The sequence below is a fragment of the Oenanthe melanoleuca genome, chromosome 7 (genome assembly GCF_029582105.1).
Source record: "Oenanthe melanoleuca isolate GR-GAL-2019-014 chromosome 7, OMel1.0, whole genome shotgun sequence".
In the NCBI taxonomy this organism is placed as follows: Eukaryota; Metazoa; Chordata; class Aves; order Passeriformes; family Muscicapidae; genus Oenanthe; species Oenanthe melanoleuca.
In genome coordinates, this window is record NC_079341.1 from 13,939,303 (window position 1) to 13,956,451 (window position 17,149).

The window sequence follows — 17,149 nt, forward strand, 5'->3', positions numbered from 1 at the left end:
AAATTGTGATCTCCTTAAACCAACTTTGATCAGGCATTCAGCAATGCTCCTGGAGGAGAACAGAGATCCTTGGGCAGCACCTCCCACCCACAGCACAGGACTCCCCTCTGGTTACCCACTGCATGCAAAAAGACCTGGAAATCACATCCTCTAACAACACAGAGCACTCAGTTCCTCTTTGACTAAACACTAAAATTACTGTGTGAAAACACCTCTGACCACCTTTACACTACCATCTTTGTCCAGACAGAACTCTTGGCCCTTCATTTGAATATAAAAGTACAATACATTTAGAAAAATGTCTTAGGAGGTCAGCACACATGGACTGTGATCTGCTGCCCTACCAACTATCTCCTACAAGCCACCAGTCCTCCAGCTGAAGGACCCAGACCCAGCCAGAACCTACTCCAGGCTTCACCATGCCACTACTCGTGGAAGTAATTCTTATGTCTTCCAGCACAGAAAAGAAAGATAATGTCTTCAGATCCATGCATGTTTCAACTGGGAAACTTAAAAGTACATAAAGAGTCCTTTCACTCAATAACTTTGTGAAGCAAAGAAAGCAGTTCTCAGGCAAAGGTTCAAACAATGAAAAGAATATGCCTAAAATCTCAACAGGGAGGTCTTTGTTTGGTTCAAAACCTACAGTATGTTCTCTCTTTTGTGTGATCCAGAAAATATTTTAATGGATCACACGCAAGTCTATATGCACAACAACCCAGCCCAACTACCCCCAACCCTTCTCTCTAATGGGCTGCTGGCCCAGTTTCAAAATTATCATGCAATGAATTTATCTCTATTTTTTTATCAACTTAAAAAAGTAAAACTCAAGATACTGATGTTGATAACCCAAAATTGGTATTTGGCTAAAGAAGAGGTTATATTTGCAGTGATATCATATGCACAGTGGCCAAAAGGGTGCATTTTCTTATTTACAAGGGATTTGAGGAGTAGTTGGCCTGAACTTTTCACCATTAATAAGTGAGCAACATTACTTTTGCATGATAAACCTAGCAGCTTCTGTTCTTTTAGGAGATGAAGGCTGTACCAAAGGGGTAAATCCTTATTTAATCTAAGTATAGAGCAGAGAATGGGCTCACCATTTAAGATTAGGAAAAACTTAGCTGGGTTTTTTTTTTCTTAATAAACAAGGAACAGCAAGTAACCTTACAGACACTTTAATAAAACTGGCCTTCCAGGAAAGGTGTCTTAATTCTCTCAAACCTCCCTGCTTCTGAAGGTTAAATTTGCAGCCTTCCAAAAGCTAAGCCTCTTCTCATTTAAATACCGTCCACCTCCTGTCCTTGGCTGGGAGACAGCATTCCAACGGTGTCCACAGCACAGTGCAGCTCCTCAAGCACACAGAAGCTCCTTCCCCATCCCTTCAGCCAATATTCACGCTGGTAAGTGACCTTCAGGACTGTCATTGGCCACCTCAGGAGTGGGTGTTTGGGGAAATCCTGCCCTGACTCACTCCCACACCAGCTATCTTCACAGCCACAGACTTCCGAAGGGCACGCAAACCTCCAAGGCATTCGTAAGCATGGAAAGAACTTCCTTGATATATCTGTCATCTTTCTTATGCATAAGAATGCACTCCAAGCCAAGCAAGGAAAACAGGGGGAGGAGTTATTGTCACTGTTTCTAATACAGTTTATTGTTCATTACACCCTGCTTAGAGACGCACAAAAATAAAATCACACTGCCAGGCATTGTTCTAAAATGTCTTCAGCAAAACTGAATCCCTCCCTCCCAGGGATCTGTAGGCAGTTGATAAGTATACACTATATTGAAAAACTAAAAATTCACCACAGTCCCACCCCACATCTTGCCAAAACAGCTGTGTTTATGCCTGGCATCACTGCACAAAGTGTGTCAACCAAAACTTCACAAACACATCACACATGTGCAGCATTCAGCGAGTCCTTATAGACCAACTTACTCTGAAGGAAAAATCCACTCCTCTTTTCAATGTACACACATAGACATTTATATACACATATAAATGCATTAATTGTTTCAGTTTTGCTCTAAGGTACCAAAAATGGATTTCTCCTGTGAAATATGCAGCAAAATACACTGCTGCTCAATCCCTTCCAATTGTGCCAATGCAAACAGTTTTGCAGCTACACAACAAGCTGTATCAAGAAAATTATCTGGCTGAAAACTAAGCCAGGAAAAAGAAATAAATCAAAATGCACTGGATTTCTTTTTCCCTTCTCAACTGGACTAGTCCTTTGTTCTGGTTCAGTAGATGGCCACACAACATGTAGGTAGGACACACTGGAATAAACAAGTGCCAGGAGCCACAAGAGGCTTGATTACCTTTTTTTTTTTTTTGCTTAATGAGCAAATTCAGCTACAATGTTAGTTGATCTAGAAAAGCTTGTCATGACAACATAACACCCGACACCATATCTATTAAATCTTCACTTCATCATTCACTGTAAAATTCTGGGGCTTTTCTATTCACTTGCTTTCTTCATTTCACTAATGAAATCACAATATCCTTTATTTTATATATCTCTATATTTCATATAGACAAAGTCTTAACTGCTGAACTGTTAATTCGTAACAGTGACACAGAAATGTGTCCACAAAAGCATCTACTCATTTAAGAATTTTGAGACAGTTCTAACAATTCAAGCTGCAAGTCCATACAAAAATTGCATTCTTGAATCTGTAGGCTAGATGCTTACTAGACCAATAAACAAATCACTTACAGGAACCTGTGAATTAAAATTCCTTTGGGACAACTATAAATATGAAAATTAATACCTGTATATATGAAGATGTTAAAAGACAGCTAGCACAAAATTTGCAATTAAGCCATTGCCAAAAGTCATGTCACAGTGACTTTCAATGTACTAATTTCCAGAGAACAAATAAATCAACTGATAGTAGACTGTTATCAAAACCGAAAGTTGCACAAGATGAACACCTCACTCTGAAAGCCCCTCCTCTGCTTCATTGCAGCAAAACTCTTGCTTTATTCACAAATTTATCTTTAATCAATATCAATTAATAAACTAAATTTACTTCTAGCCAACAAAAGTAATCATTTCTAGTTTAAAATTTAAGTAAAATAAAAACTGAACATCCAGGGTTTTGCTGCATACAAAGCCTAACCTAGATTTACTTACACAGAGAAAACGCCCTAGGACTTATGCCAGTGATAGCAATTACCTGAATTTTATTAAAAAAAAAAAAAAAAAAAAAAAAAAGAGAGAGAATGAGAACTTTCCCACTGACTTAGGAACAACAGCAGCAGCAGTTACTTCATTAAGAGGATCAATTAGAGCAGCCTGCAGCTCTCAGAGAATTTAAAGTATTCCTGGAGAAAACACTGTGAGCTATACAGGAGAGAACATTCCTGTGCTGGCAGACAGGGAGTTATGTAAACTGTATGTACAAAGAAAGTCGTGTATCTTCACTCACCTCTTCCATCTCAAAGGAGTCCTTCTGCTGCAGCATGAGGTTCATTATGGATGGGTTTGCGAGGGGAGCGCAGGGGTCTCTACCTGGCGATGCTGTGGACAGTTTCTGTGTCAGGACACTGCTGTCAGAGGTGCTGGAACTGCTGCTGAGGCCTGGTGAGTCCAAAAGGCCAGGTTCTTCACAGGGTCTATCCTCAGCACTTGCCAGCCTGCCCTCCTGCCCATCTGCTGGAGGCACAGAACCCTCCTGTGCCCCACCAGTCCCAGCAGGGAGGTGCGCCGGTCTCTCTGCGTTCGCAGCCTTTGTCTGACTGACTGCTATCTCCTCCTTTACAGTAGCCAAAAAAGAGGGACAGTCTTTCTTTTTAGGATATTTTGGCAATTTAGCTTCATTTTTAACATCATTTTCCTCACTCCCTACTTCAGCTGGACCATTCCCTTTTTCAACAGGCGAAGGACTAGGGGAGTTGCTGCCATCAGCTTGCTGTGTGCCACACAGATTGAGTTTTGACAAGGTCTTCATCAACCGACTGGCTGATTTGCTGTGCTTCAGAGGGGGAGGGCTGGATGCTTCTTTGCTGGAAGACACTGAATTCATACTACCAATTTTCTGCAAAGGAGTCCCAGAGACTTGAGAATACAAAGAAGAAAAAGCATTGGCCACAGTAGTAAGCACTTCAATCTGACGAAAACGACCTGCACAGGAACGAAACACAACGCATATCTGAAGAGGGAATTTTGATCATAATCTCTGCCCAGCCCCTACTTTTATCGGGGCATCTAAAACTGAATGAACACTTCCTAGGCCTGTAACATGAAAGTCATACCCTGCTATGGAAAAAAAGAATCTTTACAAATGCACAAGAACAGCATGCAAAGTTCTCCCGAACTAAGTAAGTGGCATGTGTGTGTGAATGCAAGTTTATTTACAAAATGCTAGAAAGGAAGTGTTACTTGCATTGCTCTCTTCAGCTACAACTACAAAAAGACAGCTATGCCCTCATTTCAGCAGCACTCATTACTGATCCAACAAAGCTTCTGTCCAAGTGAATAGAAATACTGCCCCAGATTTCAACAATGACAAAAATAGGTCGCTGCCACCCAGAAAAAAAAATCCCACCCAGGGACTGAAGAACACCAGAAACAGTGGGATATTGCTATTTGTTGCAGTGCTCTAAAGCTGCAACACAAGACGAGATTAGAGTAAGAGATGAGAATGATACAAACCACAGGGCAGCATACCTTACAGCACACCTTTTATTTCCCTCCCCACTACAAACCCTTCCACTCATCCCAAGTAGTACCACCCTGCTGGCCACCTCTTGCCTATTTAAGACCATGCAAGAGTTTTATTATGAATTCTGAATGGAATGTGGCCTTTAGGCTGCAACAGAGTTTTGCCAGAATATTATGTACATACCTCTTTTGAGGTTGTTTATATAGTTAATAAATTCATAAATAAACTGTGCTTCCAAAACATACTTACTTGTTAAAGCAAAACTTGGATTTTCCACTTCCATGCGCTGTATTTGGGCATTCAAAAACACTTTGATATCTATCCCTCTGGCAAATGATGATGAATTAAAAAATCTCGCTGGAATTTTTGAAGCAATATCTGGTTCATCTCTTCCAAACCCCAGGTTATAGAGCACTTCTTCAGGATCTTCCTCATAAAGCTCCAGTAATTCAGAAACGCTGGACAAATGAAAGATATTAACCGTCTATCTGTCCCCTTTTAAGATCCAGCCCCTTCTACCCAACTGCTAACTCAGCCCAGTAACAACTTTGGTTTATTGAACTTTTGACTCCAAAAGCTCAGACTAGTTTTGGAAATAATTGTGGAGATCTCTGCATCTAAAGTTTTCATTCCCGTCATAAGAGTCATTGGCCCAGACACATCACAGATCCAATCCTGTAATTTCTAAAATCAGTCCTACTCTGCAGAGCTTAAATTTTAAAATGCCATTAAAATATCAGGCATTTTTAATGTTTAGGTCCATTTGTTAGCATTTACTGAAAACCACAACTGAAACCAGAAGTTTTTCAAGCAACTAAATGAAAATTCCCTTCTCAGCTACTAAATGCAGCAATGCACATCAAACAAGCCAAGTCCATTTCACTGAGAAACAGACCTTTTAAGCAGAGTTTTACCTTGAAACAGTCGCGCTGCTTTTTCCAGAGCCGGTAGAGTTCATACTTCTCCCCTTCTGATGGAACTGCAGCCTCCTGTCCTTTGCCAGTACACCATTGCTGTACAAAACACAAACAGAGAGGACTCCTGCAACAAACCTCTTTTGTTCAGGGACTTGATTCTCTGTCTCACTGGAGAGCTAACCCGCCAGCACTGCTGAATTTCTCTTTTCCCCTTCGGTGTTATCTGGTTTGTATTAGCCATGTCATTTATTGAAATACAGAAACAAAAGTGAACCCTGGACCACCTCAGTAAAAATGTACACAGACAGTATGAATTTGAAGGCAAATGTGAGCTGAGAAAACAAACCCTGATCTGCCCTTGCTGCCCCACCCTCCCTGTTCCCACCCTCCTCCAGTAAGGAAGCCCAGCCTCGAGTGAGCTGTCCTCGCCCTGCCTTTTCCTGCCTCCCCTGGGCCATCCTCCCCCCCAGCAGGACCACCTCTCCATGCAAGGCCACCCTTGGCATGCCCTGGGTACCCTGCTCACCCCAGCTGCACCCACACCTGGCTGGGGAGCCTGTAGAGGCTCCAGGCAGGGGGAAATGAAGCAAGAGCAGCTCCAGCCCACACTGCTGGCTAGTCTCTTTCCCAATCCCAAGTTATTTCTTCCCTGCATCTGGAGAAGCTGCTTGAGCATTAGATGGTACCCTGGGTTCAAGCATACTTTTACTGTTAATCCGAGGAACAAACTGTTCCCCCCCAGAGCAGCCACCAAGAAACCAAAGGTGGCAGAGGATTCACCCAAAAGTGTCTATTTATTTATGGAGCCCAGCTCAGTAGGAGTAGAGACGATGCTTTCCACGGAGGCTATGCAGTATTTGCTGAAGTTTCAGTGGGGTTTCAGTTTCAGCACATTTTATTTAAAAGCTCTAACCATCTCTCCTTTCTCAAAGTCTTTTTTTCCCCACTCCCAAAAGAAATCTGCCGTGACAGACAAAACTAATTCTCCCTTGAAATTTCTGAAATAGTGAGCACTGAGACAAAGAAGATAAATCATGCTACGTTGCTGAGATTTGTCATTTCTCTGTTTTCCTCCTGCTACTCCAAAATCTGTCACATCTGCTGAAAGAATAAAAATCTGGTGGTTTTTTTTCTGCACCTCCTAATGACTCTTTGTGTTATCTGTATTGTTTCCTTCCCTCTCTTGTAAACAGGCATGAGCAGAAGACCTTTAGCTCTGTATTATCCCCATGACTTCCACTGCCCATTCTCCCTCCAGCCCTCAATATAAATATTCCTCTGAAGTAAACAAACACAAAAAAAGATGCTTACCATGTTTCTGTTTGGGTATCACTCCGTAGATGATTAGCTGTAGAGAAAGAAGAAGTTATATCCAGACCTCTTCAGAACTACACTTGTCACAAGTAAGAAGAAGCAGATAGTCAGCTCATTTCCCAATAGTCCTACATAAACCAGGTTTTACTTCTTCCATATAAATGTGACTGTCAAGGGTTTCCAGTATACAGCTGATATAAAAATGAGCTGGTTTATTAAACCTCTGTTTAAAATTAAATCTCATATGGACACACATTTGCATACTGTCATTAGTCTTATTACTCAAAATTTAAATTGTGATAAGCTGGTAGTTGTTATATAAATCATTTATTGCTTTGCAACTGAAGACATGATTACCAGCTGCAGGGCTGTTCCTGGGTGGGAAGGGGAAGAGGACAAGCAGGCATCCAAGGATTGCTCCAGTAGATAAAGTCAAAAATGTAAGAAAGGCAGCTGACCCACAGCCAGGTGCTGAGACTATTTGTTCATCTTTTCATCAGCAAAGTGGGGCAGGGCTCTGGCTGTCTGAGCTGTGCTGTACATAAACAAGAGCTCAGTTAAGCTCTTGGTGCTGATGGGGCCAGCAGATGTGCTCAGAATTGATAGGGCTCAGGAGGGAGGCTGTCAGCCAGGTACCAAGCACCTGGTCACCAGGCTGACAGGGAAGTCAGCACTTTCTGCAGCTGGATCACATAGGAATGTTCCAGGCAGCATTATTCTTTCAGAACTGAAGCTCAGACTTAAATTAGGGGTTCCCCAAAGAGGCAACTCAGCATTAACAACTTGCTCCAGGAGACAGACATGTTCTGTTACAGCAGCCCTCAGAACCAGCTATGAAAAGAGTGATGTCACACCCTGCCAGCAAAGCCCTGCACCTCGACCCGCTGTGCCAGCAGGGCAGAGGCAGCAACCACGAGTAAAACGTGGAAACCTCACCACCTCTCTCTTGGTTTCAGAGGCATCACAAAGAAATGGATGCAAAGGAATGTATGCAGAACACAGATCACACATCTCTTCTTTTTAATATTCTTGCCTATAATATGAAGGTAAGCCTATCTGTAAGGATTATCCAGTTGAGCAGCTGAGCTATAGGTTGTACCAGCTCAGCAGTGGGCTGGGGTTGCAGGTCCCTGCCCAATGCCCTCTGTACCATTCACACAGGGCTCTGGCTTCTGTCTGGGCTCAGGCAATCATGGCTGCACAAGGGCAGGCCATTCATCCCAGCCTCAAAGGGAGGGCAGCCTCTGGCAGGGCACGCAGCTCTGCTCCAAGCAGCTCTGTTGTCCCCTTGTTCTTGGGGGAAGCAAAGCCCAGCAGAAACATCCACATCCTTACCCAGAAAAATCAACCAGCAATTCTAGTACTGGCATCTTTTCATTTGAACAAGCTAAATCATGCTAAAGTCCCATAAAAACCAGAAGTCCTTGGAAATTATAAAGAGAAAAACTGAAAAGAAAAAAGGGACATGATGTACTAAAATCCACTGATTCTTGTGTTCTTGGTCATAAGCTCAGACTCTTTGATTATTATTACACAGAAACTTTTCCTATGAAATCTTTGTACTGCAGACAATCTAATAAGTGGAAAAGACTGTCAATAGGAAAATTTAATCCTATTTAATCTATTGCAATAGGAGACTCATTTACTGCTTTCCCATCATTATCAGGTCAAGATCATTACCAGATTTTTTTTGTCCTTAGAAGTTTTAAATCTTTTAAAAATTAAAGATATTTCCTTCCTCCAGGCCTTGTCCCACTACTCTGACACAACTGGCAAGACTTATGTGAAAGAAAAGGCTTTCTACTACACCAGTGGTACTGGAATTTGGCAGAAGCTGTAATTCAAAAACATCAAAAGTTAAACTAGAATAGTTATGTTGTTTTTTTAACACTTAAAGCACATAACATCTTATATCCCCATCCTACAGATAACCCCAGGACCAGGTTTGTAGACTTTTTTTTGCTATTTTACTTCAAAACGCTGCTGCTAGAACAGATTCCACAGTGCTTTTGCTAGTTGGTTTATGGACACCCCTAATCTATGATCAACATCAAGGCTAGAAGTCTTTTTTACAAAGTCCACAGGGAACAGCCACATCTCCTTCCCCTTAAAAAAGGGAAGAGAAAGAAAAGGCAAGCAGCTAGCAATAGAAGATGTATATTGTGATTGATCCAAAATACTTACTCAGCTTTGGTGCTTTTCACTTTTAAAAGCACTTAGCTCTTAATGGGTTTGCCTCTTGGGTGACAGAATCTCATTCCTCCTTTCAAAAGCTCGCACATGCCACTCCCAAGGGATACAGTGGAAGTGAGACCTGCATGGCTGCCAAGAGTAACCCATGGACAAGAAGAGCAAGTAGGAGAAATAGTTTTCTCACAGCTTTGGTAAGTGCTCCAGGCTCTCCTGTCATCATGGGTATTAAAATGAGAGGACAGAAGAAAATTCAGGGCTGCCTCTGACCTTTGGGTCAGAGACTCAGAGTGTTTAACTCTAGCAATAGTCTAAATAACTTCAAAAAGCAAATCTTCCTGCATTTTTCTGTGTGCTTCATCCTGATTTTCTACGCAATGCTGTCCTTCACAATAAAAATCAGATGACTGAGTATAATTTTTTTTTGCTAGAAAAAGAGTCATAATCTACCACACCCACCTTCGGCTCCCAGGGATAAGTCATCTTCAAAACTTCCTCCATTTCTCACCAGCATGCCTGAAAACACACAGTTAGCAGTTCAACAACTACCATGCTCCAATGTTTTCCTTCCAGCTGCTTATCTGAAGATATTAGCGAGACACTTCATTTGACACAAGAAATAACCAGACTTTATTTACAATCCCTGCATTACTCATGCAGTTAAAATGCATTAAGAAGCAAGAAGTTACATTTCAGAACACAGCAAAATGATTTTGAAAGGGAACGACTACAACACTGCTTTAGTTTAGTGCTCAGATACACCTCCAAGTCAAAATGAGAGCAAATTATGGGAGTGGGAACCTGGAGGTACCACTCAGCACACCCGTGCCTTCTGCTGCTGCATTATCTGTCCTCCAGACATCTTACCAGGAGAATCCAGAGTCTGAGTCCAGCTGGGGCATTGCCCTCTCACCTTCCTGTACCAGATTAGGAGCTGAAGTGAAGATTCCAGGCACAGCAAGTAGTTCCTCACTGTATTCTTCACTTCTATTCTTTCCTGTCACTACCTGCACATTCCCACTGTACTTTGAACTTTAGTATTCGGACCTGCTCAGATAGTAAAATTTTCAGGTGTGGCAACCACAGTTATTAGAGGCAGAGACTGTCTAATGCTCACCAGTTTGGAGACAGAATCACCTCCCTGTATTGCACATCTGGGAGGTTTTTTTAGACCTTACTAAGATCTCCAGAAAGACTTATTTGGGTTCTTTTCCCCCTTCTCCAGTTTCTCATGCACAACTGCTCTGCTGTGAGAATAACTCTGTAACCCTGGCCTGGCTGTGGTTTTTACTGCTGCTAAAGACACTCACATGAAGGTCCTTGAAAACACAGTTTCCAGCAAAAGAGATTTCAGTAGGTAAAGCCCTTCCTTACCCTTCAACAGAGGATTGCTTTGCTCATCCAGGGAGGCTCCCAGAGGCGTTCTGAAACCACAGAAGAAATTAGCACTACTTAAAAAACTTGCTGCTTCATGTCCTTCCTTACAGCATGTAACAAACTTGTGATAGCAGCAGTTGTCCCTCCCTCCCTTCTTCCCTCCCTCCGCCCCCAGAAAGCACAAACATCTGACTGGCAATATCTTCCTAAACAATCCCCAGCCCTCTAAATAAATACACCTTGCAGACAAAAACAACAAAACATCATAACTGCAAAAGCTGAAACACCTTCAGGGACAGAAGCCCCTGAATCACGGACTTCTTAGCATAACACCCAGAAAAAACAAGCATGAATTTTTGAATGGATTCATTCAATCTCATTTATGCAGCAAAAACTGTTGCCATTTTTCTACATGTTTAAAACTTCTTGGAGAGAGTGGTGAAAGGTTGTATTTGATGATTAGGAAGAATCAGGAAGAACCAAGATAAAAAATCTTGACAGCTATGTTAGCTGTCACTTGCCAGTCCTGACACTTAGAGGCTCTTCACACTAATTCTTTTTTGGATGATCCCTCCCATAGTTGTTGCCTGAAGGGCAGGGGATTTACCGAACCTCATGGTGCTTAAAAGCAGCAGCAGAAGCCTCACAAATGACAGGTCCAATCCCGCTCTGGGTTCACACAGTATTTGTTGACACTTAGATAGATGTTTCCACACCTTGTCTCTCAGACATGTTTAACCAAAGCCTTGTCACTTTCTAAGTAGCAAAGCATTAACTTTCAAAGCTCAAAACAAATTCAGAAATATAATACTCGTAAAGAAGGTGAAAGCAGATGATTTATGCACCTACATTATGCGTATTTCATTTGGATTTTTAATTAGACAGACACATAAACCCGCCCAAAGACCTGAAAGCAAACAGTGCTCTGATACTGTATTTATTTTGGTGCCACAGCCAAATTAAGCAAAGAAAGTTTGCATCTGCTTTCTAACAGACCTTACACTTCACAGCCTTGTTTTTCCTTTCCTTCTGAAAAGAGCTCACTCTCTCCAGATGCAGCCTGCTGATATGGAGCAAGCTCACTTCAACACGCCCTCTGCAAAGCAAAGCCCAGCCCCACCGTGGGGGGACTCCAAGGCAAACAGCCAGAGCATCCAGGTGCAAGCACATTCCAGGTGACAGGGGACACTCTGCTGAGGCTCAGATCTCCTGTATTTCTGTATGCCTGTCCAGTCAGAGTCTGAAAAAACTTAGGATATATTGTCTAAACCTGTCATGCTACAAGAAGCCTGATGTTCTGAGTAATAACTATGCTGGTTGTTTACTCCCTGGGTCTGATGGGTGCACTCCCAAGCTTCTCCCTCTCCTTCCCTGGTGGCTACTCCCATGCCTCTATGTTTTCGATGTAGAAACTTGCTGGCATTGACTTTGACAGCCAAGGTCAGTGCTGCATGCAGTGGCTGGCAGAAAGCAGTAAAAGCATCCATCAAAGTCGGCATTTGCCTTTAGAAATTAAATGTGTCACCATCACAGCACATCAGCAGCTACCAGAAAAGCATCCTTGTCAACCACCCCTTGCTGCCCTACCTGCACTGCTGCACACAGCTGCCTTGCTCTTAAGAACTAAACAAAACATGAGTTTAAACAACAGACCAGTACCACACAAAAATCCTTTTGGACAACAGTATGGATAGCTCTGCCTTTCTGCACCAGGCTGTTTTCCACGAGTGAGGCCCATGGCTCTGTCCCAGAGCAGCCCTGTGCACTTGGGGATGAATGTTAGAGCTGGGGGACCCTGCCACTTGCTGTGCCCTCAGGATGGGGTCTCTGCCAGCCTCAAGGCTTCCTCTCATCCCAGAGCTTTGTTTGTCCAGTTTGTACCAGTTGTGGTCAGGTGGTCTCTCAGAACAGGACAAGGGTTTTGCACTGTGCCGTGGAAGTGTTTAAACCTCAGCTTTTAAAACCTTATCTGGGCAGAAGCCATGTTTATTTTAAACTTGAAGCAAAAAATCTCTTCTTTCTGAGGCATTTCAAGAACTCACTTCCTGCATATCTACAGGAGATGGCTCCTAGATACCTCCCACATCCCCTGTATTACTGGCAGAGTTTAAATATATTCAATCAAAATAATACACGTCATCATAATAGTTGACAACATTTTCTTTTATCTATCAGCATAACACAAACACTTGTGCTTCAACTTTTATGAGCTTTCTTATTACTTCAAAATGCCTTTTCAAAGTACTGAGGAGGGAGAAAAAGAGGACTTTTTCAAAAGCATGTGATTCCCAAAACATGAATGAACCAGAGACTTTGACTAACATCTCATATTTTTTATACCCCCATGATTCTTATCACAGTATGATAAATACTTGCTTTTTTGCTTTTGCTTTTTGCTGCTACTTATTTCTTTACAAAAAGCCCAAAATAACAAAATGGGTATCTACTAAGGTAAATAACATGGGATATTAAGAACTCTCCTCTGCTTTAAAGCAGATGTGAAACAGAGATGCCAAGTAATAAAAGTCCCACTAATATAAATATCAAAGGACGACTAGGACTTCTTTTTATCCATATTAGAACACTATTGATGCCTTTAGAAACAAGCAAAGGAATAAATCTTAATGGCAGGTCTATTTATGCAGTGAGTTGATATTAAGGTTTTTTGTGCAGCTGCCAGCTCAAACCAGAAAATGAGATTTAAAAAGTACCAATTTTCTTCTGATTTCACAAACAGGTACAGAAACTCAGAAAAAGTGAAGGACTACTTTTAGAAAGCATGTAACAGAGAAAATATTGTGTTCAGTAACTGAATCTTCTTTTGTAGTAATAGCTACATGGTAACTTGTTATGTAGCTAACTTGTAAGAATAAGGTTGTGCCATGAACCAGAAACAGAAGCTCCGTTTGTGTATGCCCATGCTTTTTAGCAATCAAAGCTTGACAGCAAAACCAGTGTTATTAAACAAGTAAGAAATTTCAGGGAGAACAACTTACAAATGGTAAATTTCAGGGAGAGCAGCTTACAAATGGTAAATTTCACAATCGTTATTTTTAAACAAAACACTGTAGTATCTGCAGGGCTATTCCATCCTCTGTCCTCTTTTCCTATGTCCATTGTTATCAAGAGGCAATCAGTTCAAGATTTCTATACATACAATCACTTATATCACTGAAAATTGAATTATCACTTTACTGCACATGCTAGCAACTGCTCGCACGTACATTAGGCACAAAAAATTAAACTATTCTGCAGTTCCAAACACAAGGAGCTGTGCAGCCCTTTCACAGGCAGCTGGGATTGCACCTTCCAGACATGAACTGCACGTGCTAGCATCCTGCATGCCACACAGCAGAGGCTAACTCCTGTCTGAATAGCATTGTTTAGGAAATTTTTTTTTTAAACTTCTTTCTGAGGAAAACAGAAGATTCCTCTGAAAAGACAATAGTAAATAGCTGTACTTTAAAAGGCTTCTGTGGAAGGATCACAACAGGTTTCACAAACATGAATTACCTAAATTTGCATTTCTGTATTAGCAAAAGAGTTAACTTGTGCTTCATTTGTTATTTGTAAAACAAGATCCCCTTATTTTGTGAATCAACTGCCAGAGATGCAAACACATTCCACAGAAAAGTGTGGTGCCAGTTTTAACAACAGAGAGTTACCAAAGCACAGGTATGAAACTGCAAGCTTTGTGTTATTACTCAAGATTTTTGGCCACCTATTAGATGTTCGTGTTGCCAGTTTGCAGCTTTGTGCTATTCCTTAAATTCTGCATGGAAGTGTTAAGGACTACAGGGCCAAGGAAGGTTCTAGACAGAAATCCTGCAGATTTAGACATAGTGGCAGTGCAGCATTAGGAAGAATGGCCTCTTCCTAATGGCCTCTTCCCCCTCCAATCCAACATTTTTTGCCCTCCCAACTCAAAAAATACTTCTAAGAAAGAACTGAATTTGTATTATTGATTTTTAAGAAAATAGTTTAGTAGACCAACAGGACACCAGACGAGAGGTAAAGTCAGAAAAATCTTTTCTCATTCTAGCATTTTGGCAGAATGGTCTGTCAGCTCTGAGCATCACATTTTAGGGATTAGTATGATTTCAAGCCTGTAGCTGCCAACACCCTATCCAAGGCACAGCCTGTAAAGATCTGAAAAACTATATGGAGGATCCTGCAGCCATAAAACAGCCCCCACTTCAGTTACAAAGTAAGACCAGCTGGTTACTGGATCAAGAGATTACAAAGGCACAGCTAAACTATCTCAGGGGTAAATTCTTGTCTTAGCATAGTTGGTCTTAAAAGGAGAAAGAAATCAGAAATATCAAATAGCAGAGGACTTGAAATGTCATTGTTAGCTACTGGAAAGTTGTTAGATTCTCCCCATCAGCTTTGCCTCCAAGGGCTGTTAGAACTGAATGGAGAAAAAGACACGACAAAAGCAGCTGCTAGTGATGTAGCACTGGTGCTTTTATATGACAGAGGGTGAAGAAAAAGTAATTCCATCAATACCTGTTCTAAACACCAAAGATTACTTTGCAACATAGAAAGTAATAGAAACAAGGAATACATAGACCATACCTCGAGTTAATGAGAGAAGGCATTAAAAGACTCAAATAAATCAGGTTAGTCTAAATTGTGCCATAACTCCTGAAGGCCCGTAAGCACAGAGGCCATGCTGCCGAAGCATTTTCTTGAAATCTGCACCAAAAAACCAGGCAAGGACACAGTGGAAGCTTTAAACTGGAGCCCCTCGGTGAGAACCACTGCAGCTTCCGAAGTAATGCTGCCTTCGTGACTCTGTGCTGAGTTCCTCCCCCGGCGGCTGGAAGCCTTCAGGCTCATTAATGAGACGCCAAGCAGAGAAGCGGTGCCGAACGCCAGCTCGCCGGTGGCCATGCGGGCTGGCGGCGCTGCTGCCGGCGCAGCCCGGCCGGAGCAGTGGCCGTGCCACGGCTGGCAGTGGCCGTGTCCCGGCTGGGCAGAGGCCGTGCCCTGGATGGCAGTGGCCGTGCCATGGCTGGGCAGTGGCTGTGCCATGGCTGGGCAGTGGCCGTGTCCCGGCTGGCAGTGGCCGTGTCCCGGCTGGCAGTGGCCGTGCCCTGGCCGGCAGTGGCCGTGCCCTGGCCGGCAGTGGCCGTGTCCCGGCTGGCAGTGGCCGTACCACGGCTGGCAGTGGCCGTGCCCTGGCCGGCAGTGGCCGTGTCACGGCTGGCAGTGGCCGTGTCCCGGCTGGCAGTGTCAGTGCCATGGCTGGACAGTGGCCGTGTCACGGCTGGCAGTGGCCGTGCCCTGGCCGGCAGTGGCCGTGCCTCGGCTGGCAGTGGCCGTGCCAGCCCGGTGCCCGCTCCGCTCCCGGCCGTGCCTCCCTCCCCTGCCCTCCCCTCCGCGGGCACTGCCCGGCCCCGCCGGCGGAGCACCCACCTGCAGTCCTTCAGCCATATCGCGATCTTCTCGTTGGGAACGCCGTGGCAGCCTTAGGGCAGAGCGGGAGAGAGAAGCCACAGTCAGTAACAGCGAGGCCGCCCCGCGGGGTCCCGCGGGCCGCCGCCCCCGGCACTGACCTGCTCCTGCGGCCAGCGGCAGCCCGCCGCCGCCGAGATCCTCCTCCTCCTCTTCCTCCTCTTCTTCCTCCTCCTCCTCCTCCTCCTCCTCGCCGCGGGCCAGCGCCGCTACCGAGAAATCCTCCGCTTCCGACGCCTGCCAGGAGTCGCGGCTCTTGGCCCAGGCCTTCCTCTTCTGGGTCGCCCCTTGCCACTCCTCCGCCGCCGGGGGCTGCTCCATCGGGGCGGCGGCGCCGGCGGGGGCTTCACGGCGGGGGGCGAGCGCCGGGGAGAGCCAGCCTGCCGGGCGAGCGGAGATGTGCCGTCCGTCCGGCTGTCCGTCCGTCCGCCCGTCCGGGGCCGCGGGCCCGCCGGGGGGCGCGGGGCCGCCGTCCGCCCCTCCCCGCTCTCTCGCCGGCCCGCCCCCAGACCCGGCCACCGCCGCCCCCCGGCCGGGCGCTCCCGGCCCCGCAGGTGTCAGCCCCGGCCCGCCGGCGCCCGGGGGCCGCGGGCGGGCAGAGCTGGGGCGGGCAGAGCTCGGGCTGCCCGCGGTACTCACATGTCGCGCCGCGGCGAGGCGGCGGCGGAGGCTGCGCCCGCCCGGGCTGCGGGCGGCGGCGGCGGCTCTGACTTCCTCATACCGCTGAGGGATGAGAAAACTCGGCGGCCACGTGACGGCGTGATGGCAGAGCGGGGCCTCCCGCCGGGGCCGGGCGCCGTCCCGGGCAGGGATGCGGGGCACGGATGCGGGGAAGGGATGCGGGGAAGGGATGCGGGGAAGGGATGCGGAGAAGGGATGCAGGGTCGGGCCCGCTGGCGCTGCGGCAGCGCGGCCCCTCGGGCCTGGCCTGGCTCGGAAGGGCCGCCCGTGGCCTGGGCCCGTAAAGGATGTTTCCAAACTTTAAAAGATGCAGAGCGGGACAGAGGCACTTTGCCGGGTTTTATGCTGGAGGAACGCGTGTGGGGAGGGAAGGCACAAGGAAAAGATGCAGGATGTGCGCTGGGTACACACAGCCCTCTGCCCCCTTCCAGGGCTGTGGGATTGGATCAGCCGCTGCTCCGGCACAGGCTGGGGGCTGCAGGGACAGAAGCTGGGAGAAATAAGCTTTTGGAAAAGGTCTTTTGCAACATTTTCAT

At 45.2% G+C, this 17,149-nt stretch overlaps 1 protein-coding gene across 3 annotated transcripts in view; it reads right to left on the reverse strand.

The window, feature by feature from the left end:
* The window catches only part of ITPRID2 (ITPR interacting domain containing 2), a 39,992-nt gene extending 23,321 nt beyond the window's left edge, over positions 1-16,671 (reverse strand). Inside the window, exons 1-9 of one of the 3 annotated variants that reach the window (XM_056496211.1) lie at positions 16,572-16,671; positions 16,034-16,312; positions 15,894-15,945; positions 10,470-10,519; positions 9,555-9,611; positions 6,903-6,939; positions 5,589-5,687; positions 4,924-5,132; positions 3,439-4,133 (exon numbers count right to left, since the gene is read on the reverse strand). In XM_056496211.1, the coding sequence (XP_056352186.1) occupies positions 3,439-4,133; positions 4,924-5,132; positions 5,589-5,687; positions 6,903-6,939; positions 9,555-9,611; positions 10,470-10,519; positions 15,894-15,945; positions 16,034-16,253 (1,419 nt within the window). In that variant the 5' untranslated portion in view covers positions 16,254-16,312; positions 16,572-16,671. Of the gene's footprint in view, positions 1-3,438; positions 4,134-4,923; positions 5,133-5,588; positions 5,688-6,902; positions 6,940-9,554; positions 9,612-9,962; positions 10,071-10,469; positions 10,520-15,893; positions 15,946-16,033; positions 16,527-16,571 lie in introns of those variants that run through there. The other 2 variants (XM_056496212.1, XM_056496214.1) reach the window with 2 other exon arrangements.
* Between the last annotated feature and the right edge of the window lie 478 nt (positions 16,672-17,149).